General features: G+C 43.6%; 1 protein-coding gene across 1 annotated transcript in view; it reads right to left on the bottom strand.

Annotated features, from left to right (window-relative positions):
• LOC137421273 (fibronectin type III and SPRY domain-containing protein 2) overlaps nt 1-18,920 on the bottom strand; it is a 204,794-nt gene that overhangs the window by 42,329 nt on the left and 143,545 nt on the right. Inside the window, exon 15 of the mRNA XM_068107170.2 lies at nt 5,255-5,371. Coding sequence (XP_067963271.2) covers nt 5,285-5,371 — 87 coding nt within the window. The 3' untranslated portion in view covers nt 5,255-5,284. The remainder of the gene's footprint in view (nt 1-5,254; nt 5,372-18,920) is intronic.

Genomic DNA, 18,920 nt, shown 5'->3' on the forward strand with positions numbered 1-18,920 from the left:
GAGTTTGTTTCACCCGTCTTTTTTTGATTCACAATCTTATGTTGAAAAGCCAGATTTTGCCGGATCCTTTGAGAATTTCGAAGCTTTGACGCAACAAATCGCTCCATGGAGGCCGCCAACTTGCGGATGCGGAAGTATGCATAAAAAATTGCGAAAAAGTTCAATAGGAGTTTGTTTCACCCGTCTTTTTTTGATTCACAATCTTATGTTGAAAATCCAGATTTTGCTGGATCCTTTGAGAATTTCGACGCTTTGACGCACCAAATCGCTCCATGGAGGCCGCCATCTTGCGGATGCAGAAGTATGCATAAACAATTGCGAAAACGTTCAATAGGAGTTTGTTTCACCCGTCTTTTTTTGATTCACAATCCTATGTTGAAAATCCAGATTTTGCAGGATCCTTTGAGAATTTCGAAGCTTTGACGCACCAAATCGCTCCATGGAGGCCGCCATCTTGCGGATGCGGAAGTATGCATAAAAAATTGCGAAAAAGTTCAACAGGAGTTTGTTTCACCCAGTATTTTTTTGATTCACAATCTTATGTTGAAAAGCCAGATTTTTCAGGATCCTTTGAGAATTTCGAAGCTTTGACATACCAAATCGCTCCATGGAGGCCGCCATCTTGCGGATGCGGAAGTATGCATAAAAAATTGCGAAAAACTTCAAAAGGCGCCCGCGGAACTACATAACTTTCGGTTAGTGCACCCTTCGCGACATGTCGTGACTCTGGGGCATTTTCGAAATTTTTCTCTTCTTTACTGGTAGACCTAAAAAGCCGAATTAGGCTTCAATCCCATGCTCCCATGCTCAGTAGGTTTGTCTGATTTATGATGTTGTCCTGCACCTACCGGTTCTAGTACCCGACTGCAAAGCCGCAATGAGCCGGCGAAGCCAAAGCCTCTTGCCACTATTTTCCCCATCACTATGGCATCAGTAGGTTAGGTAGTTGGTAGTAGGTACCGTACCGAGTTCAAAATGACACCATTTGCATTCTGGATGAGATTAAAGTTTATAAAATTTTCTTCTTGATGAATTCGGTGAATTCCGTCTCAACTTCGGATATTTCCGGCCGTGAAAAACTATTCCCGACGGCCGCGAGATTTCTAAAAAATAATTCTTCGTCAATTTTAGAATATTTGACGCCGTTTTCAGCGTCCGAAATGTGGTAATAAGCTTTTTTGAAATATTTTTTCAAATGCCCGAATCTCATTGGTTCCGGTGTTTGGTGACGATTTTTGTTGAAGATAACCAGGCCCGTGTGGGCCGAGGTTGGTCTTAAAGTATTTTAATTACAAATTAGAGGTGCATAAGATTGTGAACCAAACAAAGACGGGTGAAACAAACTCCTATTGAACTTTTTCGATTTGTTACGCATACTTCCGCATCCGCAAGATGGCGGCCTCCATTGAGCGATTTGGTGCGTCAAAGCTTCGAAATTCTCAAGGGATCCAGCAAAATTGGGGGCTTTTCAACATAATACGTACGCGTTCATTCACAACACCTGCTTCCCCGGCTACTAGTACCCGACTGCAAAGCCGCAATGAGCCGGCGAAGCCAAAGCCTCTTGCCACTATTTTACCCATCACTATGGCATCAGTAGGTTAGGTAGTTGGTAGTAGGTAGGTGTAGTAGGTGCCGTACCTGGTAAGACTTGGTAAAAGAGAAGAGCAGACAGTCCTCCCCAATACCTACATACAATAAATGTCACAAGAAGTTTAAGGAAGTAACTATACGATGTGCTTGCTTAGGGCCTATTTTAAGAAATTTTAACTGGGCTTAACATACGTTTTCACAGTATGTGTGTAGTCTTCTAACTTCAGTCGCTGTCAGGACTGGTTCTCTCCGGGCACTGCGGCTTCCTCCACCAGTAGAAGTTAGCTTGCAGTAAGATCAGTGCCGACAGATCAGACGATAGCGCCGTTTCAACGGCAATGTGTGACTGTCGGTAATCAAACCGTGTCGATGGCGCTGATTGGCTGACCTAAGCTGATCGCTGATTGGTCAGCTCACAAAACTTCGCAAATTCAGACCTAAAATGACACCATTTGCATTCTGGATGAGATTAAAATTGATAAAATTTACTTCTTGATTAATTCGGTGAATTCTGTCTCAACTTCGGATATTTACGGCCGTGAAAAACTATCCCCGACGGCCGCGAGATTTCTAAAAAATAATTCTTCGTCAATTTTAGAATATTTGACGCCGTTTTCAGCCTCCGAAACGCGTAATAAGCTTTTTTGAAATATTTTTTCAAATGCTCGAATCTCATTGGTTCCGGTGTTTGGTGACGATTTTCGTTGAAGATAACGAGGTTGGTCTTAAAGTATTTTAATTACAAATTAGAGGTGTCTAAGATTGTGAATCAAACAAAGACGGGTGAAACAAACTCCTATTGAACTTTTTCGCAATTTTTTTATGCATACTTCCGCATCCGGAAGATGGCGGCCTCCATTGAGTGATTTGGTTTTTGAAATATTTTTTCAAATGCTCGAATCTCATTGGTTCCGGTGTTTGGTGACGATTTTCGTTGAAGATAACGAGGTTGGTCTTAAAGTATTTTAATTACAAATTAGAGGTGCCTAAGATTGTGAATCAAACAAAGACGGGTGAAACAAACTCCTATTGAACTTTTTCGCAATTTTTTATGCATACTTCTGCATCCGGAATATGGTGGCCTCCATTAAGTGATTTGGTTATTGAAATAATTTTTCAAATGCTCGAATCTCATTGGTTCCGGTGTTTGGTGACGATTTTCGTTGAAGATAACCAGGCTCGTTCGGGCCGAGGTTGGTCTTAAAGTATTTTAATTACAAATTAGAGGTGCATAAGATGATGAATCAAACAAAGACGGGTGAAACAAACTCCTTTTGAACTTTTTTCAATTTGTTATGCATACTTCCGTATCCGCAAGATGGCGGCCTCCATTGAGCGATATGGTGCGTCAAAGTTTCGAAATTCTCAAGCCAAGGGATCCAGCATAATCTGTTTTTTCAACATAATACGTTCGCGTTCATTGACAACACCGGCTTCGCCGGCTATAAGCGGTTTACATAAAGAAAGAAAGCTCGGTTTGATTAATGACAGTCACACATTGCCGTTGAAACGGCGCTATCGTTTGATCTGTCGACACTGATCTTACTGCAAGCTAACTTCTTCTGGTGGAGGAAGCCGCAGTGCCCGGAGAGAACCAGTCTTGACAGCGACTGAAGTTAGAAGACTACAGACATACTGTGAAAACGTATGTTAAGCCCAGTTAAAATTTCTTAAAATAGGCCCTAAGCTAGCACATCGTATAGTTACTTCCTTAAGCTTCTTGTGACATTTGGATTTATTGTATGTACATTTATACATTTATACATTAAATACATTTATTGTCTGTAGGTATTGGGGAGGACTGTCTGCGCTTCTCTTTTAGCAAGTCTTACCAGGTAGGGCAAAGGGGGGCATTAAGCTCCAGGGGGCATTAGGCTCCACTACATTGTAAATGCATTATATTTACCTTCAAGATTTACAATGTAGTGGAGCCTAATGCCCCCTGGAGCTTAATGTCCCCCTTTACCCTACAGTACCTACTACACCTACCTACTACCATCTACCTAACCTACTTATGCCATAGTGATGGGTAAAATAGTGGCAAGAGGCTTTGCAGTCGGCTTTGCAGTCGGGTACTCGTAATATAGCTGAGGCTTTGATCGGCCTAATGACATCCTCCTGCACCAAAGTCCCTTGTAGAAGATCAAGGTAACCAAGCAGGTAGGCAAAAGACACAGTAACCTGCTGTGAACAACAGTCGGAGGGAAATATGGCACGGTTTACTTCACTTTTTACAGCGTAGCCCACAGGGCAATGCTGTCTGCAACAGCGTTTGTATGTCTGTCTGTCCGGTGTATGTATGTATGTCCCTCACACACCGTCCACCAATCAGAGCTGAGGATCTGGTCACATGACAGGGGACAAGCGTTTACTAAAAGGAAATATAATAACATTCTGTGAAACGTTTTGGGATCCCAGCGAGTGTCGTAAGGTAGGTAGGAGGTTGCAGAAATCCCTCAATACAATTATGATTTAAAAATGTGATCGACACGGACCTTGCTCTCTAATCCAGAAGTGAACAGATGATGACGGTTCGCTGGTTTGATAATATCTCAATGCAATCATGATTTAATATAATATATTGATATGTTAATAATATAGTATTAGTTTGTGATTGAATAATGAATTATGCTGTTTGGAATGAAAATATAGAAATATTGAGTTTAAAGCAGAATGAGGAAATGACGTAAGGGTTTCCATCCGTGATATTCGCGGATTCCCCGTTTGCAGTTTCACCATTGACTGGATATACCAACATTCAGACTGCGTACGTTTTTTGTCCAAGTCCTTCACGAACCTGTTGTCAATGCCTGACGTTCGACTGAAGGTGGCACATGTATGTGGTATTTATTGAATTTTTTTTAATACTTACATTATTTGCTAACTGCGGACTGGTATCCCCACCCAGGTCATATTATCCTCTTCAACCAAAGTATCAAACAAGCCCGGCTAGGCCGCTGTTAGACTATTGGTCTTGTTAATTTTTTGTTTCGGTTAACTTTGGACAGATCACTCGAAGAAAAGAGTGAAAGCTGCAACTGGCAGAAACCGGAAACCGGAAGCACAGATTTGTCTGTCATGATGTGTCGTGTCTGTCATGTCTGTCACTGGCTAACATTTTTCTATCCTCTCACCCCACCTTCCTCTCCTCCATCATCAATGTCAGACATTATCAAAGTTGTTTATTGCAGACTAAATTAACTTTAACTGGGGAAAATAGATGTGCAAAATAGGCGCCCGCGGAACTACGTAACTTCCGGTGAGTGCACCCTTCGCGACAACAGTCACGTGATTGGATACGTTGAAAACAAAGCACAAAAGGGCACGTGTTACAGCTTACTTCCGGTAGTCTCGCCCTCACCTACAATGACCAAAAGAGACGGTTAACGTACGTGAAATTGAATATCGATTCCAAATCATTGGAATGATTTGTCTCCAAATCTCCAAATTGTCTCCAAATCTCCAAATTGTCTCTAAATCTCCAAATTGTCTCCAAATCTCCAAATTGTCTCCAAATCAAAATTTTTCCTTCGTAGCACATGTCATGCATAAATTGAAATGTAACTTGCTGTTATTGTGTTACCTTTAAAATATGCTCGACACATTTTTTAACCATCACCAGCAAATGAAGTATTGGGTTTTCTAGTCTCGGCTTCCGTACCTGATTTCGCACAAATGGCATTTGCCAAACTCACAGAGGCAGCCAACGTTGCCAGTAGTATGCGGAGTCGCCATGCGAGCATGGTCTCCTTAGATGATGCTGCTTCACTCTTGGATCCTTGGGGGATGGAGAACGGGGGGTGGGAGATGATGTGATGGATAAAAGGCTCAGTGGGGTAAAATGAGAGTCAAGGGGTAACACAGGTTGGAATGACCACAAAACAGGTGAACGATGGAAGTGGGTTGCTTTACAGAAGATAGGACTTTTTTCCATGTAGGGGGGGGGGGGGGTGGGGGGGGGGGGAGGGGGAGATATGTACTCAATTTCAGGTTTGTGTGCAGTTCATGTTAATTTTGGGCAACCACTATAAATGTATTCTACTGGGTCCTACTAATCGGAAAAATGATGTCGCCATTTTTTTTCTGTGGACCTTTAGTGACCTTGACTCAAGGTCAAAGTTCAAACGTCATTACAGTGACCATACGTCATCCAAACTATATCGACCTGGGTACCAAAATGTGGCAAATTTCACAAGGAACATTGATTATGACATTTATTTTGTCATTTGCCCTCTCAGATGTTTGCAATATGCAAATGAATACGCAAATGACCTAATTAGAGAAAAAATATGCATAATTAACATATAGTCTTCACCATACACGTAAATCCCATCACTTCGCATTTTTACCGAATGCCAATCATTAGTTACCATCTCAAATGTGTTCTGCTGGATCCTAAACTGGAAAAATATGTTGCTTATTGTTTTCTGTTGACATGTTCTTGATATTAACTGACCTTTGACACATGTTCAAGGTCACAAGAGTCACAAAAATATTGACAACATCAGTCAGCCAATAGGACCCAGGATACATTTGTGATTAATTACGAACAATTAACATTTTCTGGATACGGGATGTACTAGCCATTATATGTATATCCGGGATATATGTTTAATAGGGTATGCTAATTACGCATATTTTTGTCTCTAATTAGCTCATTTGCATATTGCAAAAAAACAAAGATATCAGTCGAGACATTGTGGAGTGGCTGGTCAGGTAGGTAACTGGATTGGAAACTTGATTCATTATAGGAGGTAAAGAGTGGCTGTGAGTGGGAGGATAACCGACTAGAAGGATTTAAGTAGTGGGGTACCTATTGGGATCAGTGCTGGGACCATCATGTTGGGTTAAGAGTCTGATTTCCTGATTAGCAAAAAGCTTGGATGTAAGGTAGCTAGCAGAGGGGTGAGTGGGACTATGGATCCAATTCAGGAAAGTCTAGATACTTTTAATAGATTGGGCAAAGGATTGGCAGATGCAGTTTAACATAAACAAATGTAAGGAGCTGGGGATGGATATTGGATAGGAATAATGAAAATAGGGATTACAGGATGCAAGGAGTGATCTGGGAAAAAGATCTGAGGATGGTTGTAAATGCTGGAGGTAAGCAGGCAGCTTAGTGTCAGGTATCCATAGGTATGGGGTTTACTTCAGCTTGCATTTTCAATTTCTAAAGTGATTCTTCACCATTGAGAGATGGGCCAAAAACGATATCTAACACGATATTTAAAAAGGTTGTGGACGGATTATGACAAAACATGGTGGACGAGTTGGATAGGTGACAGGAACAAGCCAATTGGATTTTGGTGTCTGAAAGATGCAGATCCTTCCTATCAGTGGGATACAAAATGTAAACTGTTCAACCTGGTGGAGGTGTGCTCTCTATCGAGTGATGTTCTATTTTTAGCCGCGTCGCAGACGCTAGTCATAGAGAGCCCTCTGCTGTTGTTGTTGTTCTTCTTGTTCTTCTTCTGCTTCTTGATCTTGCAGAGAAGACAAAACCTCGAAGCTCCACCCATTCTGGGAACCATAGCTCCACCCATTCTGGAAGAGGCTTCATATAAACAAATATCCACCATTTTATTAACTCGCATAGCTTTGAGGCCTGTTTTGTAGGCCCGTGGTGTCTTCCTCTCTCACACAGTTTTATTTCAAATTAAATTCGATATATCATTTCATTTTTCACAGTCGCTAACGTAGTTTTAGACTCGGTTGAAAAAAAACGGGAAGAAATTCCGATGAAAGTTGCCCTTTATAGAACGAAATGAATTCTCAAAGGCCTGTAACTTCAAGTCCATTGAGATATATTTTGTTTAAATCGCGGCATGGTCAGTCATACACCGCCCGAAATAACAGACAGGAAAATGCAGAGATATATTAAAAATTCGTCCATTTGATGACAATCGTCACGATGAAATATATATATATATATATATATATAATATATATATATATATATATATATATATATATATATATGTATATATATATATATATATATATATATATATATATATATATATATATATATATATATATATATATATATATATATATATATATATTTTGTATACTGAATCGAGGCTCGTGAAAGAGCTAACATTTATTTCACAAACAAATCAACCAGACAAACAAAATATACAAAAAGAGGGAGCGGAAGACAAGATGGGGAGAGAAGGGGAAGCACACAACCACAACATTTGAGAGCAGGGAGAAGTGTGGGAGGGAGAGGGCTTGGGGGCAGGAGGCGTGGGAAGGGGGGGGGGGGGGGGGGGCGAGAGGTATAAAACACAAGGGGACCGAAATTAGCGGGGGTAGAAAAGATCAAGGTTTTGGATGGGGGAGGATAAGAGATGGTGGTGAACAGCTGTTTTAAAGACCTGGAGGGTGGAGTGGGATTGAAGAGAGTGAGGGAGTTTGTTCCAGAGGCGGGAGAAAAGAGGAATGAAGGAGTGAAGGTGAGCAGAAAGTCTTGATTTTGGCAGTTTAACCATAAGAGGGTTGCAGGCAGATCTTGTGCGACCTGTAGGAATATTTGGGGGAAAGAGCCCAGAGAGAGCTGGGGGGGCAAGGCCAGAGAGGAGTCGGTAGAAGACGGAAAGACCACCAACCTGCCTGTGGTGAGTGAGTGAAAGGCCCTTGGAGTTAGCTTCATCGCGGGAGATTCCAATGATTCTGAACGCTTTGGTTTCAACAGCGTGAAGACGAGCTAGGTGTGAGGCAGGAGCACCAGACCAGAGGGGAGAGCAGTATTCCATAGAGCTGTGGATGAAAGCCTTGTATGTGGTGAGGAGCTCAGGTGTGCCAAGGAAGGACTTCGCACGACGGAGGATGCCCAGTCGGCGACTGGCTTTGGAGGCCAGATTTGAAATGTGGTTTTCCCAGGAAAGATCATGGCAAATAGTGAGACCCAAAAGCTTGAGTGACAGAACTTCTTGGAGAGGATTATTCAGAAAGTGGATGGGAGGGTTTTCCAGTCGGCCTTTTCGGAGAGACATCGTAAGAGTGTGAGATTTATCAGGATTGAAAGACATGTTCCATTTGTTTGCCCAGTCTGTGATTTTGTCCAGGTCTGCAGAGAGTGAGGAGGCTGCAGACTGCCGATCTGAGGGATGAGGAATGGAGCGACAGAGAGTAGAGTCGTCAGTAAAGAGATAGAGAGGATTTTCAAGAGAGTCAGAGAGATCATTGATGAAGACCAGAAAAAGCACAGGGCCCAGAACACTACCTTGGGGAACTCCAGCCTGAACAGGAAGAGGAGATGAGAGAAAGCCATTCAGGGCCACACGTTGACTACGACCAGAGAGAAAGTCCGCCAGCCATGCGTGGAGATTTCCATGGATACCAAAGGAGGAGAGTTTGGTGAGCAGAGCGGGGTGCCAGACCGTATCGAAGGCACGTGAAATGTCAAGGGAGACAGCTCTAATTTCCTGTTTGGCGTTGAGGACCTCCATCCATTGTTGAGAAAGCAGAAGCAGCATGTCCAGAGTAGAGTGACCTGGTCTGAAACCAAATTGATGATCAGAGATCAAGCCATTGGAGAAAAGGAAAGATTTCATATCTGAAGCAATGATGGATTCCATGACTTTGCTGATAATTGGGAGAAGGCTGATTGGTCTGTAGTTGCTAGGATCTGTTTTTGCACCTTTTTTGTGCAAAGCGGTGATGTTGGCTGATTTCCAAGCAGATGGCAGATGATTTAATTTATACGTCGTCACAATAATGAGGAGAGAGGAGCATAGCTTCGTTCACGTGTCGCCACATACGGGAAATTGCCGAGATATATTATTTTTAAATCGCGGCATGGTCAGTCATACACCGCCTGAAATAACAGACGGGGAAATGCCGAGATATATTAAAAATTCGTCGCAACACACGGGAAATTCCCGAGATATATTTTCACTTTGCACAAAAATAACATCAAGTAATCGAATCAATAGGAATGTCCTGTGCCTATAACATCGACGTTATAGGCACAGCTGCATCTAGGCATTGTGTAACATCGACGCGGCTTTTGTTTTAATTAAAACGTTTTGTACTTGTTCATTACTGTGTTGCTGATTGTGTTTTCGTCCAATTTTATGTGCCAACCCGTACTTCGTTGTGTTGAATTGTTGAATTTGTTTCACTGTTAAAGCCCGGCCTACTTGTCTAGGACTCAGCTAGATGGCGTGTTGCATCTGTGTCTGCTTTGACCCCATGTGCTTTGTTTTTGCTTTTCTCCCAAGTGTTTACATTTATGCTGTATCCATCTTGTCCACCTCCTGCATACTCGCCTACCCCTCATTCTTACCCACATTACTTGTTTGTCTGTCTCCGTCTGTTTTCTCTCACTGCCCTGCTGTGGGCATTCCCCCTTCAACCTCTGCTGTTCCCTATGTTATGTTGCATCCTGATCCGTTCTGTGCCCTAGCTCTTCCATGAGCCTTGACTATGTATAATAAAATTAATACAAATTGTCATTATGACAAAGTTGTAATACTATTATCACATACTGAACCAGTTACGTCAACACATTTGGTCACTATTAGAAAAATTGATAATATTATGACAAATATTTGTGATACCATTAGAAATCATTTGTTTCAAGAGGCAACGAACTGGATGGTGTAAATACTCTAAAATAACCTGTGAATGCCAATACTCTGTGGAGATGTGAAGGAAGCTGCAGACTAATGAAGTCAAAGCAGGTATACCAAACAACTAGTATTAGCCAAACATATAACTAGAGCGTTCGTAGAACACCTTACCCTGCACAGTCTTGAGAAAAAGGACACGGGAAAAGTCTTTTCAACTCTTGCTTTTTGTTTCTGAGCTTTGTTCGTTAACTTTGAATAACAGGCACAATGGTAACCATACGAAGCCGATGGGTAAAACCGAACAGTCCAGAGCTGGTGATGCTCCTCTGAGATGTGTTTTTTGGTCACTATAGAGTATTATTTTTATTTTTTTGTATACAAGATCGAGGCTCGTGAAAGAGCGAACATTAATCACACAGAAAGACAAACCGACACATAAAACATGTAATAAGGGGAGCGGTAGACAAGATGGGGAGAGAGGAGGAAGGACACAAACACAACATTTGAGAGCAGGGACATCGAGAGATCTGTGGGAGGGAGAGGGCTTTTGGGGGGGGGGGCATGGGAAGGGGCGTGGGGAGAGGTATAAAACACATGGACACTGCAAGGACTTCCAGGAAAGAAGTTGGTATTTCAAAAAAGTAGATCTGGGGTGAATTAGCGGGGGTACAATAGATCAAGGTTTTGGATGGGGGAAGATAAGTGATGGTGGTGAACAGGTTTTAAAGACCAGGAGGGAGGAGTGGGATTGAAGGGAGTGTGGGAGTTTGTTCCAGAGGCAGGAGAAAAGAGGAATGAAAGAGTGAAGGTGAGCAGAGAGCCTAGATTTTGGCAGTTTAACCATAAGAGGGTTTCTGGCAGATCTTGTGCGACCTGTAGGAATATTTGGGGGACAGAGCACAGATAGAGCTGGGGGAGCAAGGTTGGAGAGGAGTCGGTAGAAGACAGAAAGACCAGCTACCTGCCTGCGGTGAGTGAGTGAAAGGCCCTCGGAGTTAGCTTCATCGCGGGAGATTCCAATGATTCTGAAAGCTTTGGTTTCAACAGCGGGAAGACGAGCTAGGTGTGAGGCAAGAGCACCGGCCCAGAGGGGAGAGCAGTATTCCATTGAGCTGCGGATGAAAGCCTTGTACGTGGTGAGGAGCTCAGGTGTGCCAAGGAAGGACCGCACGACGGAGGATGCCCAGTCGACGACTGGCTTTGGAGGCCAGCTTGGAAATATAGTTTTCCCAAGAAATATCATGGAAGATAGTGAGACCCAAAAGCTTGAGCGACAGAACTTCTTGGAGAGGATTGTTGAGAAAGTAGATGGGAGGGAGGGTTGTCCAGTTGGTCTTTTCGGAGAGACATAGTACGAGTGTGAGATTTGTAAGGATTGAAAGACATGTTCCACTTGTTTGACCAGTCTGTGATTTTCTCCAGGTCTTCAGAGAGTGAGGAGGCTGCAGAGTGCCGATCTGAGGGATGAAGAATGGAGTGGCAGAGAGTGGAGTCATCAGCAAAGAGATAGAGAGGATTTTCCAGAGAGTCAGAGAGATCATTGATGAAGACCAGAAAAAGCACAGGGCCCAGAACACTGCCTTGGGGAACTCCAGCCTGAACAGGAAGGGGGAGATGAGAGAAATCCATTCAGGGCCACACGTTGACGACGATCAGAGAGGAAGTCTGCTAGCCATGCGTGGAGATTTACATGAATACCATAGGTTGAGAGTTTGGTGAGCAGAGCGGGGTGCCAGACCGTATCGAAGGCACGTGATATGTCAAAGGAGACAGCTCTGATTTCCTGTTTGGCATTGAGGACCTCCATCCATTGTTGAGACAGCAGAAGCAGCATGTCCAGAGTAGAATGACCTGGTCTGAATCCAAATTGATGATCGGAGATCAAGCCATTGGAGAAGAGGAAGGATTTGATATCCGATGGATTCCATGACTTTGCTGATAATTGGGAGCAGGCTGATTGGTCTGTAGTTGCAAGGATCTGTTTTAGCACCTTTTTTGTGTAAAGCGGTAATGTTTAGAGGTTTATCCATGCATTTGTGCACCACAAACCTTCTGCCAACTCTTTTTTTTTCTTTTCTTTTTTTCTTTTTTGTATACTGAATCGAGGCTCATGAAAGAGCTAACATTTATTTCACAAACAAATCAACCAGACAAACAAAATACACAAAAAGAGGGAGTGGAAGACAAGATGGGGAGAGAAGGGGAAGCACACAAACACAACATTTGAGAGCAGGGAGATGTGTGGAAGGGAGAGGGCTTGGGGGGAGGAGGCGTGGGAAGGGGGGGGGGGGGGAGAGGGAGAAGTATAAAACACAAGGACACCAAGGACCTCCAGGACAGAAGTTGGTATTTCAAAAAAGTGGAATTAGGGTGAAATTAGTGGGGGTAGAAAAGATCAAGGTTTTGGATGGGGGAAGATAAGAGATGGTGGTGAACAGCTGTTTTAAAGACTTGGAGGGTGGATTGGGATTGAAGAGAGTGAGGGAGTTTGTTCCAGAGGCGGGAGAAAAGAGGAATGAAGGAGTGAAGGTGAGCAGAGAGTCTTGATTTTGGCAGTTTGACCATAAGAGGGTTGCAGGCAGATCTTGTGCGACCTGTAGGAATATTTGCGGGACAGAGCCCAGAGAGAGCTGGGGGGGCAAGGCCAGAGAGGAGTCGGTAGAAGACGGAAAGACCACCAACCTGCCTGCGGTGAGTGAGTGAGAGGCCCTTGGAGTTAGCTTCATCGCGGGAGATTCCAATGATTCTGAATGCTTTGGTTTCAACACCGTGAAGACGAGCTACGTGTGAGGCAGGAGCACCAACCCAGAGGGGAGAGCAGTATTCCATTGAGCTGCGGATGAAAGCCTTGTATGTGGTGAGGAGCTCAGGTGTGCCAAGGAAGGACTTTGCACGACGGAGGATGCCCAGTCGGCGACTGGCTTTGGAGGCCAGATTTGAAATGTGGTTTTCGCAGGAAAGATCATGGCAGATAGTGAGACCCAAAAGCTTGAGTGACAGAACTTCTTGGGGAGGATTGTTCAGAAAGTGGATGGGAGGGTTGTCCAGTCGGTCTTTTCGGAGAGACATCGTAAGAGTGTGAGATTTGTCAGGATTGAAAGACATGTTCCACTTGTTTGCCCAGTCTGTGATTTTGTCCAGGTCTGCAGAGAGTGAGGAGGCTGCAGACTGCCGATCTGAGGGTTGAACCCTCAGATGCCAACTGAGGGATGCCAACTCTTCTCGTAGAAACCGACGATTTTGGAACGATATTTGAGAAAAAGATGCATTCAACAGACAGATATTTGTACTCTTGTGCTCACGAAACGAAAAGCGGGGTTAAGAGATAGGTTGCGTTCATACGTGTGGCGTACGCACATACGTGTCTGCATTAGAAAAATTCATTTTCTCAGCAAGCGTTGGTCCGATTGACACTAAATTGTCACCATATAGTCAGGTTTGTTATGTAATTTCGTTCTTTTTTTGTGGAGATTAGCAAAACTATACATTTTTGGAAAGCTTATAGCACCAGGAATCCGAAAAACCATGTTTCCATTTGCGCAAATTTTTCTTTGGCGGCCATATTGGATTTTCAAAATGGCCACCATCGGAAACCTATTTTTCGCGATATCTCAACATCCGAACCACCTAGAGTGCTGATTCCAACACCTATACCCACATTTTTGGGGATGAGGAATCATATGAAGCCATCTAAAATAATCTACACCTACCCTGGGATACCAGGTGGCAGCCTACAGCGGATTTTCAAGATGGCCACTTTCAGGAAACATGTTTTTTTCTGAATATGTATACCATATTGAGTGATGTTTCGCTACATTGTGGCACACGGATCATAATTATGAAACCACATCCCTCATATATCCTAAACAGGTGATTTATGTATTCAAGAGGTAAGTATATAGAGATGAGGCTATACAATCCATAATTATACATGTAATAATTACTTTTATTTGAACATAGAATATTTCCCATAGATGAAATTTTATCTTTGTCAACATTCATCAACATTTTGTCCTCATAGGTTTTCAAATGTCCTCATCACTGTCGTCAGAGCAGAGAACAGGTTGACAGTCATCGTCGTTTTCACATTCGGAGCTGCACAAACACAAGTCTGTGCATGCCAAGTCATTGGCACGGCACGAACACCGTCTCGATGAGCAGTCTCCTTTGCACTGACATCTGACCATCTCAAGTATTGCTTTCGGTGCTGGTGGTACATCTGTCATTAGTGGTTTCAATTCCCCATCGTTGTCCTTGAAGTAGCCATGTTGCTGTGGATCCAGGAACACTTGATGTGCGATAGTAGCCTGAGCCCATACCCTTGCCTGAAGATGTACACGATCAACATGCTGATTTAGAGCCCCTAGCGTTGGAGGTAACTTGTGACTTTCAGTCATGTGTTTACAGAAGAGGTACCAGCGCAACTCCGGAATGCTGTTGATACATATTCCCTTTGGTACGTACACTGCACATACAAATCTTGCCAAGTTGGACATCTGATCTGCGGTCACATCTGCAGCATCACCGAGCATTCTCATGGCCTGTATCACGTCACTATCGGCTCTGACGAAAGCTTCAAACCATGTTGTTTTGCCTATTCGCGAAAACCGTCCAGTATTGTCTGCTCCTGTGAATGTGTGGAATGCTGGCAATGCCTTGGCCTTTTCGACGCCAAGATTGTTCCAGATTGGTTGTACTTGCACAAGGCCCGACACAAGGGAGACAGCAGTGTTTTTGAGCAGAACATCATAGTTAGCTATGACCAAGACCAGGACATCCGTATCAGGAGAGAAGAAGGTAAGCTGTTCTGCGTTGGGATTGCGGCGAGTTGCCAGCACTGCTTGGTGAATCATCAGAGTGTCTGCCTCCTCATGATTATTGTCTTCAAAATGCACGCCTTTGTTACTCTTGGCCTTTCCTGCTGCACATATAATTATCAGCTTGGAGGCATCTCTGTTGTACTCCAACGTTTTCTCAGCCAGATATTCTGCCAAATCTGACTTTGTCTGATCGTGTGACAAGAACCGCTTCATGGTGATGTGTTGGATCTTGGTATTGTCCTTCACTTGGTACTGGACTGGATTGTGCCCCCCTCGTCTTTTTTGTCTTGTGCTTTGCTTCAACGAATCGGCCTTGTAAGTATCAAACACGAGGATAACTTCGTCAAAATGTCTTGTCAGTGACATCAATCTGGTATTAAAGCTGACACTGAGATCTTCAACGGTTACTGTTGCAGCTGGTTTTGTCGACAATTTCTGTACAAGAACCATGGCGTCGACTACTGCTATTTTCATAGCTGCAGAGTTATGGACTTGAGCTTGAGGACTTGAGGTCGGAGCTAAGTCACCCGGAGCTAAGTCTCCATGTTTCACAAGGAGATGGATTAACTTTGACTTGTCAAGGCAAGGAAGCAGGTCACCGTTTGGTGCGAACAAGGCGCGAGGTGTAAGGGTGAATTCGTAGTTGCCTATTGCGTCTTTCTGGTCAACATCACGGCTTGATTTTGTCAATATCATCAGCCTTCCATACAAGTCTTTTGTTTCCTTCAAGTCGACTGACTTGTCCCTGAGCATGATCTTGGTCTTCTTCACACCAGACAAGTACATCGTGTTGTTTTCTTTTTTCACGGGTGCAAATAAGCTGACTGTTCCTGTTCCGTTGATTCTTTCGTCAACATACTCTTCGTACAAGTGTTGACCAATGTTGTCGATATTCAGGATTTGTGACGTGTGCTCCTCTGGGACATAGGCATGTGTGATCAAGTTGTATATGCTATTTCCTTCTGTGGTAAATGGATTGCCATGACTCATGATAGCAGCCTTGATCTTTTCAACCGCTGTATTGTTCAGATTCACTGCCCTCGGACTAAGTTCGTGGTGTTCTGTCACTTTGTCTGTTTTGGTGTCGAACTGATCTTTGAATTCTCTGGTCAGCCGTGACAATTCTGGAGAGGCCATAAAGAATCTCTGCCTTGCATTGGCATTATTGGAGATGCCTGGAAGTCCAGAATGAACCTTCATTGCTCTGTTTTCCTGTTCACAAGCGTGGTCTGCACCGATTGATACAAAGGGGATGCTAGATTTCGTTACTGAGATATTTCCATTCTCGAGTTCCCTGTATGTGGCCGGATGCGTCTTCCTCAGGTCATACATATCTGCTATGTATCGCGGCCAAAGACGTTTGTATTTGATACGATCCATGGAGAAAAATAGCTTGCTGAGTGCCTCACCAGATTCGAGGTGGAGTTTGAGATCTGCGTCCCGAGAAGCTTCCACAAAGAACAGAATTGTCTCCACTCGATGCAGGTAATTCATCAAGGACTTGAACATGGCTTTTTTGGATTGTTCTGTTTCCCAAGTCTTGAATATGTTCACAACATCAGCTGTAGTGATGACATTCAACAGTTTTGTGTTGGCTTCTTTCACACTTGTGGCTTTGGTGAACTTGTCCTTTTCTGAACATGCCTCGTCTATTTCTTCTGACATATCTGAGCAAACGGCTTTCAACTGTGGATAATCTTTGAAGAACAGGTCCAGCGCCATTTCATAAAGTGCTATATATGAATAAATATGAGCACGGAGAGTGCGTTTGTAATGCGAACATCTCAGGATCTGCCTTGTTGTTGAAGGTCCGTAGAGGTCGGCCTCTATCCACGCGTCATCAATACCTGAGTTCTCAATGGAAGTACCCAGGGCTCTCAAAGCAGCCATGACCACATGCAGCTCGCCAAGCCGAGGTACAACGGTACCTTTCAGGTCTGGCCTTGCATCCAGCAGCCTTATCACCTTTTCATAGAGGGCCATATCCCAGGAAATGACTGTAGGGTGGCTTGTACCAACAACTAAGTTCTTTAGCTGAGTTGTCTGAGAGATGACGGTCAGAAGAGTCGACCACTCGTGTGCTACTTCAGGTAGAAGGGGTAAGACTCCGACTTGTGTCAAACTGTGACTACCCGACAGCAATGAGTGGTATCCTGCCCAACCAGGTATATATGTGCTGTTTGATTTCTGCATTCTGGTGATCATAGAAGCAACCAACCATCCTAGATGTGTAAGGTGATACGCTGGTGATATACCATCCTTGCTGATGTGGAATGTGTCTGTTCTCTTTATGGTTTTCGGCACCGGCTTGTCACAATGAAGCATAGGAACCTGGTACGGGGTCACTGACAAACTGGTAGTGTCAGCTATGCTCAGTTGTGGCGCCAATGTTTCTCCTTGAGTGTCACGTTTTTGATAAACAGCAATGATTGTTCCATGGGTTGTCCCTTTGCCATCCACGCTGTCTTCAGCAAAGTCTGTGTTATCAGCTGCAAAAAACACAAAAGTTCCCTTCTTCAAAAATGGAGGAACATAAAGTCCTTGGAACTTCAGGGTGTTTTCCACAATGGCATTTGCTAGGGCTGTTTCGAGGTGCATAACACGACTGTACGAGACACAGTAACCTTGAGAGCAGAGACTTTCCAGGAGTTTCTTGTTTCTTGTGTCATGGTGAACTGCCAAGGCTAATCCTAGAGACTGTGGAGTTTCTTGTGATTTGGTTGATCGGAAGGTCGCAGAATCAGTTTTGGGCCTATAGTTCACTTGCTTGTCAGATTTGAATCCACCCAATAGCATCTGACTAACAGTGAGTACTTCTCTGTTAACGTGAGTGGTTCGTTTTTCAGTTTCTAGTGTTTCTGTTGGCCCCACCATAACCCATCTGATCATTGCGTGGAGTGCTGCTGGAACATCATCTGTGCTGCTAGTGACCTGTATAGCATCGGATGAGTTTTCCTGTTGGTGGAAGTTCTTGATAATTCTGCGCAATGCCTTTGCTGCTTTATAGATAATATTCAGATCGTCTACTTCACTTTCTATCATGGCAGACTGAACCATATCGGATTCGCATGCATCTGGGGAGTAAAGAACAGAAGGTTTTCTCCTGTCCTTTTGCCTAACAGACGTTACGTGTGGTAGTTCTAGAAGAATTCTCTCCTTGAGCCAGTGTCTACTATATGCAGGGAAGTGGTGCGCCAATGCATCTGTGCCACCAAGCAAGTTGATGTATGTTGTTTCAATATGTGCCATGGATAAGTATTGTTTATTCTGAGTTTGACAGTCGACAAGGCTAATCAACTCAATCAAACATGATGTTTGAAACGGATGACCTCTCTCTGTTGTTCCCTTGTTATCCTTGGTACGTAACACATGGAATACATTTGTTGTCCAACATGACTTGTGGTATTGAACATCGATTGCATGTGCATCAGTGGGTGAGATGGATGTGTTTAACCTAGTTTGCAGGGTGAGATTTCCAGACAGCTCCACAGCATCGTGTAATGCTTTCCCACCGTTTTCTGTTCTCAATGTGTACAATTTTTGCTCGTTATCTTCCTGGCAGAAAAAGCAATGTTCCTTAATGAATGGAGCTGTTGCAGAACGTGTAAACGGACTGGTGGTGGAAGTTGATGGTTCGTCCAGTTCTGTGCTTTTTCGCTTTTGTCCACGTTTTTTCTCTGTGTAGGAGCCGGCTGAAATGTGATATTGATGGCGGTCTTTGGCACGTTGTACCTTCTCTTTGTTGGTTGCATTTGAATAACAGATACGATGCCAAACTGCATTATTGAATTGCAGACTTTCACTTGTTTCATCCTTTAAGCGACTGTGAATTTTAACATATTTTCCATCATGGTAGGCTGCTCTATCATTAAGGGTTTGTAGCAAGTGTTCAAACGAGTCCGGTTTGGGCTGCTGGACAAGCGTTCCA

This window comes from Myxine glutinosa, chromosome 2 (genome assembly GCF_964187855.1).
Source record: "Myxine glutinosa chromosome 2, kmMyxGlut1.1, whole genome shotgun sequence".
Classification (NCBI taxonomy): domain Eukaryota; kingdom Metazoa; phylum Chordata; class Myxini; order Myxiniformes; family Myxinidae; genus Myxine; species Myxine glutinosa.